The 9,920-nt window shown below is 36.6% G+C and overlaps 1 protein-coding gene across 3 annotated transcripts; it reads right to left on the reverse strand.

The window, feature by feature from the left end:
• Positions 1 to 7,346: 7,346 nt before the first annotated feature.
• Positions 7,347 to 9,911, reverse strand: Cfl2 (cofilin 2). Of its 3 annotated transcripts, none has more exons than XM_010633599.2 (4): positions 9,744 to 9,911; positions 8,864 to 9,171; positions 8,672 to 8,748; positions 7,347 to 8,592 (listed from the first exon to the last, which is right to left on the reverse strand). In XM_010633599.2, exons 2-4 carry the CDS (start codon positions 9,121 to 9,123, stop codon positions 8,480 to 8,482), a joined length of 450 nt encoding a protein of 149 aa, XP_010631901.1. In that variant the 5' UTR covers positions 9,124 to 9,171; positions 9,744 to 9,911; the 3' UTR covers positions 7,347 to 8,479. The 3 variants fall into 3 exon arrangements, with proteins under 3 accessions (XP_010631901.1, XP_010631900.1, XP_010631899.1); XM_010633598.2 differs by having other exon boundaries at positions 9,666 to 9,911; XM_010633597.2 differs by lacking the exon at positions 9,744 to 9,911 and adding an exon at positions 9,482 to 9,612.
• Between the last annotated feature and the right edge of the window lie 9 nt (positions 9,912 to 9,920).

Consider the following 9,920-nt stretch of genomic DNA (forward strand, 5'->3'; position numbering starts at 1 on the left):
GCTCAGGGGCAGAGCTCTTGTCTAGCATGCATGAGGACACAGATTCCATCTCCAGCACTGCAAAACAATAGTATAAAAAAAGTTAAATGTCTATGAAGAGATGAACCAACATATTAGTCAGAAATATGATGAAGCAGTCATTTAAACAAAGCTTGCTCATGATTTAACTAATTTGTTCTTTTCTGTATTTTGCAGAGTTCCACACTTAAATGTATTATTTTTGAAATGAATACAATTTAAAAACAATCAGCCATGTGTGGTGATAGTCCTAGCACTGAGGAGGCTGAGGCAGGAGGATCGCTGCAAGTCTGAAGCCAGTTTGGGCTACCTCAAATAGTGAGTTCAAGGCCAGGCTGAACTACATAGTGAGACCATCTCAACAAAACTCCAAAATGGGCTGGGGATTTAGCTCAGTGGTTCCACCGCCTACCTCGCAAGCACAAGGTCCCAAGTGCTATCCCTTGTACCACAAACAGACAAAACTAACAAAACCTCAAAAGCAAAAGAATAAAGACAACCAGTCTTCAAGTGTTATCTAGAAGACTATCAACCATATTAGCTCATTTTTAAGGACATTCCATTGAAAAATGGTATGACTTTTTAAAGACTCATCTTCTGGAATTCTATTCATTTGCAATACTGTAAAAATATAAATTTAAGACTTCTCATATTTCTTCATAACCCAATTGTCAATAAGCAGCAAATAAATCTGAACAATGAATGTGAATGAAATAAAACCAGCTCAGAGGAGGAAACTTGTTTGTGGTGGCAACAACACCAGATGACAATTAATTCTCAAACTTTTTTCTACAGCCAGGAGACAAGACAACAATCTAAATTATCACCAGGTATTCTTTAAAGACAGCTTACAATAAAATATAAAGCATTTAACAGTAAATACAAACAAAAATAAGGAGGAAGGTTCTGCTAAGTCAACTTCCTAAATCATAATATAACCCTAATGTAGCAATTATACACAGTACGTACATTAATCAGTATCATTTGTATTAAACATTGTAAATCACGGGCCAGGGATTTAGCTCAGTGGCACCATGCCTGCCTTGCAAACATGAGGTCCTGAGTTTGATCCCTGGTACCAAAAGACCCCACAAAAAACAAAACAAAAATAAATTGTAAATCAACTTTTTTTTTTTTTTCTTTTTTGGAGACAGGGTCTTGGCTATGTAGCCCAGGCTGGCTTCCAACTTGTGATCCTCCTGCCTCACTACAAGTGTGTACCACTGTGCCTGGCTTGTAAATCTGCAATTTTATTTTCCTTTACTTAAAAGGAAAGGTTTATATGGTCAAGCCTAAAAAAGACATTTAAAATTTAACTACATTTCAAATTAGGAAAATGGTTAACACCAGTTTTGTCACTTCCTTACCCCTTTTCCCACATAAGACTTTTAAATTGTAAATTTTCTACATTTCTTCACAACACAATTGCCAAAAGCAATCATGAGTATAAGGGAATGTCACCTTTTCTTAGACTTTTGACTTATTGCTATTTTACATACAAAAGACTTAAACATTAGTTTCCACATAAAATTCTTTTCCACTTACTTCATGAGGTACAACTGTTTTACATGCTTCCTGTGTGATATGACAATATTCTATGATTTCTAGAACAAAATAGTATTGTCATTTCTACTTCTATAAAATGATGTCTAATTATGAGAAGTTGGGGGCTGCCTTTATCTGGTAATTTATTGTGCTTTTAATAAAAAAAAAATAGGCTCCATCAACTCAGAGGAACACATTTTAGGAGGCTTTGGGCTATATGCCCAGGAATTTTATAATTCACTCAGTAACTATCAACTTCCCAAAGGAAATATTTGAAATTCCATTAAGAACACATTGAGTAAAAATATGCCACAATTTCTGTACAAAAACGATTTCATTTGCATAAAAATCTGTCCCAGTTTTTTGTTTTGCCAAATAAACTACTAAATTGTTGTATATGTAATCAGATTATCTGTCAGGAGTCAAGAGTGAAGTGGATGAAAAGTATGCTGTAAAGCATACAATAACAAAATGGAAGCCTGGTGTGGTGGCGCACACCTGTAATCCCAGCAATTTTGGGAAGCTGAGGCAGGAGGATCGCTGTGAGTTCAAAACCAGCCTGGGCTGCATAGTGAGTTCCAGGTCAGTCTCAACTACATAGTGAGACCGTTTCAAAAAACCAAAAAAAAAAAAAAAAAAAGGAAAAAATCCCAAAATGGAGTATCTGATATTTTCCAAGTTTCCAAGTATGAAAGTTAAAGAGGCATAAAAAGCTAGAAGTACATACACTTCATGAGAACCACAGGTCACTATACACATAATTTATAGATGATTATCTTTATTTTATTTTTTTGGTACCAGGAATCGAACTCTGGTCCTTGCACTTGCGAAGCAGGTGGCTAAATGATTGTCTTTAATAGTTTTTTTTTTTTTTTGGAGACAGGTTCTCATCATGCAGTTCTTTCTGGCTGTCTTGAGCTCACTATGTAGCTCAGGATGGCTTTGAACTTGCAGCAATCCTTTTGAACTTCCCAAGTGCTGGGATTATAGGCATGCCCTGGCCTATTTGTTATATTTTAATATCAATACCTTCTTGCTAGGGTGACTACACCTCTTGCTTTGCTTTTGTCCTATCTAATCCTGTTGTCCTGTCATAATTGTGTTCCTGGTTGGGAAAGTACCTCAGTGGCACAGTGCCTGCCTGGCAAGCACCAGGACAAGTTTGATTCCCAGTACCATTAAAAAAAATTGTTCCAAAAAAAAAAAAAAGTGTTCCCAGCCGGGCGTGGTGGTGCACGCCTGTAATCCCAGCACTTGGGAGACTGAGGCAGGAGGATCGCTGTGAGTTCAAGACCAGCCTGGGCTACATAGTGAGTTCCAGGTCAATCTCAACTACATAGTGAAACCAAGTCTCAAAAAACCAAAAAAAAAAAAAAAAAAAAAAAAAGTGTTCCCAATCACTCTCAATATCCTGCTCTGGGGCATAAATTATAGAATCGTTCTACTGAGCACTTACTATGTGTCAACTATTATTCCAAGAGTTTTCATTTATCTATACAATTCATATTCAATGTGATGTAGTACTATTTTATCCCCATTTTTGTTTGTTTTCTGAGACAGGATCTTGCTATATAGTTTGGGCTGGCCTTGAGCTATGTAGCTCAGGCCGACCTCAAACTCCCCTGCCTCAGTCTCCTAAATGCTGAGATTATAGGCCTGTGCCACCACACCTGGCTATCCCTATTTTATAGCTGTCACAATTAAGGCTGTAGGTTAATTTGCCTGAGATCATTCAACTAGTGTTGAAGGCCTCTATGTGATAACCCAAGCAGTCTGATGCCAGAGTACTGCTACTTAACCACTAGAACTACAATATTCTCTCCTTACAAAGTGGGCAGGAGCTGGGTGTGGTAGTGCATACCCTAATCCCAGCACTTGGGAGGCCAAGGTCAGCCCAGGCTACACAGTGAATTCAAGGGAACTAGACACCCTGCTCAAAAAACAACACAACACAACAAAAAAATGGATAGGGTAACATGGAAAGGGCATGATCAAAGTTTCGGAAAAAGGATTAAAAGATATTAATCTTCTGAAAAACATGTTTACATAATCCTGTTTTCTACAACTCCATAAATGTATGATACTGAAACATCTAAGATTTTTGAAATATAAAAATATTTTAATTTTATAAGCATAATTCTTAGAACACAAAAACTCAAAGACCACTTTTCAAAAATTCTTGAAAAATCCAGATAAAAATATACAAAATATTCAAAACATGGGTTTATTCCACCTTTTAAAAAGAAATACAGGCCAGGGATTTAGCTCAGTGGTTCTGCCGCCTGCCTTGCAAGCACAAGGATCTGAGTTCGATCCCCAGTACCGGAAAAAAAAATAAAAAAACAAAAAAACAAATATAGCCAGGTGTGGTGAACACCTGTAATCCCAGCACTTGGGAGGCTGAGGCAGGAGGATCGCTGTGAGTTCAAGACCAGCCTAGGTAGGCTACATAGTGAGTTCCAGGTCAGTCTCAACTACATAGTGAGACCCTATCTCAAAAAATAAAAAAATAAAATAAAAGGGAAGGGAGGAAATAAAAAGAATTCAGATGTGTCATGCATAACTCTCCACAATGAATGCAATCATGTACTCCAAACATGAATAAAAATAAAAATTTTAAGACAAAAATAAAAAGAAATATAAAAACTTATTTTATGTTACAATATATATTCAGAGTGAAAAATATACTGGATAGGGTTTAGCCTTTTTACTCAGCTCAAGGTGTCCTTTAACGTCTCCAAACCTCAATATTCTCATATGTAACAGAGAAATAGCTAAGAATACTGAGGGAAAAAAAAAGAATACTAAGGAGGGCCAGGGATTTAGCTTAGTGGTACGGCTTGCTGCCTGCACTGCTGCCTGCCCTCCCAAGCACAAGGTCTCGAGTTCGATCCCCAGTACCGAAAAAACCAACAAACAAAAAAACCCACTAAGACCAGAGAGATTTATAGTAGCTTGAAAATGATGGCAAAATTACATAAATGTAGGGCATTATTAGGCAGTCGATTTTCAACCCAAATCATAAGTTTATGACAAATATTCCAAAGCAGTAGCTCTTTTCTCTTTTTTCTTCTAAATTATGTTGGGAAAAAGACCAGCATCTGACTATTCACATATGAAAAAGAATACAACACTGCTGGGTATGCTAGTGCATACCTGCAATCTTAACCCTTGGGAGGTAGATGCAGGAGGACCCAGGCCAGCCTGAACTATATAGTGAGACCCCCTTTTTTAAAAGACAAAAACAAAAAAGAACAGAACACTATCAAGATCAAAAGTGATGATCTAGCCAGGTGAGGTGGCACACACCTGTTATCTCAGCACCTGGGAGGCTGAGGCAGGAGGATCACAAGTTCAAGGCTAGCCTGAAGTACATAGCATGACCTTGTCCCCCCAAAAAGTCATGATCAAGTCAGAGGTTACACTTCTGAATTAGGTATACACTTCACATGTCCTAAATAGATGGCTTAAATGAGATTGCATGGTATAATTACAAAGTAGAGGTGCAATTATTTTTAATAAATCTTATGAACTTGGTTGTTTCATCTCCTTACACCTATTAAGAATACATGGTTTAAATAAATTATTACATTTACATAGCATTTTCCTGTCTCCAAAAAAAAAAAAAGCATTTCTGTATTTTTACCAGCAGTGGTAGACATATTATCATTTCTGTTATTTATACATTAAAAAAGCCCCAAGGCTGCCAGGGATTTAGCTCAGTGGTTCTGGTCCCTGCCTCACAAGTGCAAGGTCCCAAGTTTGATCCTAGGTACCAGAAAACCCCCCAAACGAACAAACCAATCAACCTGAGGCTCAGAAAGAATAATTTGCCCAGTTACATTATGGAAGGTAACTGGAATGATGACTCCCAATTCTACCTGGAAAGCAAGCATTTGTGGTTCCAAAGCAAAGGGAAAGCCTGACACGCTTATTGCCCAAGATGAGATAAAACATCTATAAACTCAGCTATTTGAGAAGCAGCATTCAGTGAGGCTGGCCTGCACATCTCCAGTAGCTTTACTAGTCATAGAAAAATGAATATTCATGTTGTTTTACATTTTCAACTACTACTAAATTTGCAAGCAAAAGAAAAAAGAAGGGCAGAACAAGATTAAGAGGCAAACCTAATGAAAATTTCAAGCCCTTCAATGGTTTACCATTGGGGTGATTTTCTTAAAACATTTTGAATTTTTTCCCCAAAGTCTATTAGCTAAGATCCCATAAATTAGCTGTTTCAGAGGATCTCTATCAGAGAAACTCAAACCTACTGAGGCTTTTTATCTACTGCACTAAAAAGGCACATTAAATACACAATGCTGGCCACACTATTTTACATAATGATGGAAAATGACAGCTGAGAGCCAGAATGGGACAATGCCAACTGTTCACATTTGTCTGAAAATGTTAAAATTAATTGCTTCGACATTTAGTTTTCAAAGAAAACTAGAATCAGTAAATGAGAAAATACATCAACTAAAACTCAAAAAAGGAGGCCATGGATAATGGTGCTTTTAATCTGCAATATTAGTTTTTCAACTTTTAGTGTTCCAAAGTGTAAGTAAACACATCGCAACAGCTTTAAGTATTTTTAATTATTTTATTTTTTAAACATAATTTTGCAAGCCAGCAGTAAAACATTGTCAATATTTTACTAATTAGCACCATATACTTTTTAAAGCTAACTGAAACGTTGTTTCACTGTAAATTATAAAATATCATTTCAAATGCCAATTAGTCTCAAAGTGTGATCCATCATTAACTATATAATTATTTGTGGCTCTATGCACAAAAGTGTAGCTCAATGATGTATTCATATTTTGTCAATCTAATAAATCAAAGTTATCAGTTTAAAGCAGTATCTAATCTCTATTATACAAAGAGATACAGGACATTGAATCAGCTATGGAAACAAAAGATATTACATAACTGATTTGGTTTTTAGACGTCCCTTATTATTAGAACAATGAAATAATGAAAAACTCCATGGTATGTGTTATCAGTTACATATATGGGTTAGGATACATTAATATTCTCATGCTTTGCTTATTAGTTTGGCTTTACCAAAAAGCCACTGAAATGTTCAGAACAACTCAGAGACGAGACAGCTGGAAGCCTGAAATAAAATTGCTCAGGGCAAAAAAGATCCCGAGTCATTCACACAATTATAAATGCAAGCCTAGACATTTAACCTATTTTATTATTCTCACCTGAAAAATCTTTCAAAGTATGGGGGGAAAAAATCTATACTCCAATTACTTTCACATAATGTAATTTTTAAAAAGGGCTATTTCCTGTTTTCTGATAAAATCCTTCTTTAGAACTATGGGGTTAAATTCTGAGCTATGACTGACTGCTTACTAGCAAGCCTGTTTTGCATACCAGTAGAATCAAATCCAGTTTTGCCATTTGTGGATAACTATGACAAGATACAAAAGCATGTGTTTGCCATAAATAGCTCTGGCTAACAGCAAAGTGCTCACACTGAGTAGATCAAATTCTCTATAAGGCGAGCAATGTGGACCAAGGCCAAAACCGACTATTAATGTTTAAGACTGCTATACCAATTCCTTCTGCCAATTCAATTTGGAAAATACATTAAGGAATAGTAGCTGAAATGTCCCTAAACATCAGAAATATCAAAACTTTTGAAGAACATTTTATAACTTATTTTCATTATAACCAAAGCACAAAAAACTTTCTCATTTAGAAATATAAATATGAATTTTAAAACTATCTTAATTTATTCAGAGAACAAGATACTCGAGTACGTATGTAAAAGTGCAAACAAAACAAGAGAAACTACTCTAATCTCTGTATTAAAATAAACAAACATGTTTATAAAAGTACCACTCTTTAAGGATGGTATTTTATATTAAGTGGCTTTAGGATATTTTTTCAAACCAAAGAAATTCAAGAAATCTGGAAAATATCACACATGAACATCATACAGAAAAGTTCTTAAATGACCAATGCAGAGACTTTAATAGATGTTTACCTAAAAGTTGTTCCACAGAACATTTTGCAAAATTCCCAAGGAAAACAAGGCAACATTCTGTAATATGCCACACTTTTTATTGCAACGTGGCCATTTTTGTGAGGGTAAGGAGTTTGATCTCAAAACAATGTTCCATTTAAGGCTCTTTTATACAGAAACTGCCATCATGACTGATATTCAGACTACCTTTAATGTTGCAAGACTCACACGGTAAACATAAAACTTCTACACTTATTCAGTAGTGTACACTCAACAGAAAACACAAAGGCATTAATACTGTAACAGCTATTTAAAGATACGCAGGTAACAGGAATGAACAGAGGTACAAGGGTAAACTGATGACACAGTTAATGAAACTTAATTGGCATTCTTTTCGGAGGATTAACTTCATTACAAAAAAAGTGCTTTTAATGCATAGTGTTATATGTGTGCCGCCATGTCACAAAAATAGGCTTGCCAAGGCAGGTGAGGTGTACCAATGCTGCGCGCCTCACAGAACTGCAATCAAGTGCAACTATAAATAATACTGAAAAAGTTTACCATCTGACCAGTGGCTAATACTTTCAAGGCATTCAATTAGCTTATCCTTTGCAGTATTCTAAGCTAGTCACATTGACAATCACATTCACTGTAGTGCTTGCAGCAAGCAAGGCATATAACCAGTTGTTTTGGCTAATGTAAGATGGGAAGGCATTCCTCAGGTTGTACATAAAAATAACCACAAAAGTAACAGTGTTAAACAGTCTAATGGCAATCACTGACAAGCTGCTTAAATGAATGGTATCTCCTTCATTCATTGTGTTGGAAGGGTCCAGTGGAAAGGGAAAAAACAAAAAAACAAAACCTAATACTATTCCAATGGACTGAGCTGGAAAAAAAGAAAGCCCCTTATGATCCAAATGGCACTTGACTGTCATTTTATAATGGTTTTCCTTCAAGTGAAACTACTACATTGCCTCCCAGTTTCTCTCCAAGTGTTGAACGGTCCTTAATATCATCCAAGCCATTTACTTGCCACTCGTGTTTAATACCTGAAAAGAAAAAAAAAATCTCATTACCTTACAATTAGGAAACAGTCATTTCTCTGCACAAAATAGTCAATGTTTGTACCTGTAAATTTCTTTTTAATGGCATCTTTAGAGCTAGCATAAATCATCTTGCTTTTTAATGGTGCACTTTCAGGAGCCCTACAGGAAAAAAAAATTGTTGAATCTCACTTACTAGAAAAACAAAGGCAAAACTTACTATGATAATAATAATCCTTGCATTTTAAAAGTACTTTTTGCTTATGTTTTTACACACCAGAATATAAATACTAGGTCTTCTTTCTTAGACTCTTTTGTTTCGTATGTGGCATCGTACAAAGCATATCGGCAATCATTCAGAGGTAGCAACTTCACAAAAGATGTGTAGGGGTCCTCTACAGTATCACCAATGTCACCCACCAAGATCTGCTTTGCTTCCTCTACAATTATTTGTCTTTTGTCATCGCTTAAACAGAAGAGAACTGCTTTCTTTCGCTTTTTGATCTCCTCTTGTGTAGAAGATTTCCTCACTTTCATATCATTAAAAACTTTGATGACTTCATCGTTCACTGTAACTCCAGATGCCTGAAAATAAAGAACAGTAATTCAGAACAAGTATTTAGGTTTTAGCAAAATTATTGTTTGCCTAGAGAGAATTCACTTTTCTCCAGATGTTAAAAATTATAGAAATCCATGCAAGTAATCCAAACAGATTTGTCACATTTTAAAGAATCCGTATATGATACACCTAAGGATTCTAATTCATCCTTCTTAAAAAAGTGTGGAGAAAAAAACCAAAGGGAAGGTGGGTTGAAAGGGACAAGTTGTGCCATCCCCGAAATGTTTCCTATTTCACTGGGTGATGTCAGAGCTTCAGGAGCAGCAGCAAAAATACCTTCTGTATTGTGTCAACTCTGTAGGCCGTAAAAAAACATTTTGGATTTCAGCGAATGCTTCTACTATTTTTTTTTCTTTAAAGTCATCCTAGCCACTGCCGTTTCCTCATAAGGAAAGAGAATCAAGTGTAGACTTCAGCCGCCCAACATAACCGCTACAACATAATCACCCCTGCCGCTCACAGGCAGGCTCCGGAGAACTAACGGCTCTGGTGGAAAGCTTTTGGCCGCGGGAAAGTATTCTTAAAAGAGTTATTCCACCTCCTTAATCTTCTCCTATGGGTTTTAATGTTACAGGACATCTAGACGCTGACCCCCGCCTTCAAAACGCACAGCAATTTTAGAGGGCGTGCGTTACGGAAAATGAGAACGCGAAGGGCAAGCGCAGCACGCGCCGGGCATCACCCGCCGACCCTCCGCGCCCCGGCGCCCGCCCCG

Source organism: Fukomys damarensis, unplaced genomic scaffold, assembly GCF_012274545.1.
Source record: "Fukomys damarensis isolate Sample0158 unplaced genomic scaffold, DMR_v1.0_HiC HiC_scaffold_17, whole genome shotgun sequence".
NCBI classification, from domain to species: domain Eukaryota; kingdom Metazoa; phylum Chordata; class Mammalia; order Rodentia; family Bathyergidae; genus Fukomys; species Fukomys damarensis.

Excerpts from the sequence above, each read along its gene's own strand:
- Cfl2 (XM_010633599.2), bottom strand. The coding sequence starts at position 9,123 with ATGAAAGTGAGGAAATCTTCTACACAAGAGGAGATCAAAAAGCGAAAG. Across the intron at positions 8,749-8,863 it reads GACCTAGTATTTATATTCTG|GGCTCCTGAAAGTGCACCAT; the intron begins GTGTGTAAAAAC and ends TTTTTCCTGTAG. Across the intron at positions 8,593-8,671 it reads CATTAAAAAGAAATTTACAG|GTATTAAACACGAGTGGCAA; the intron begins GTACAAACATTG and ends TTTTCTTTTCAG.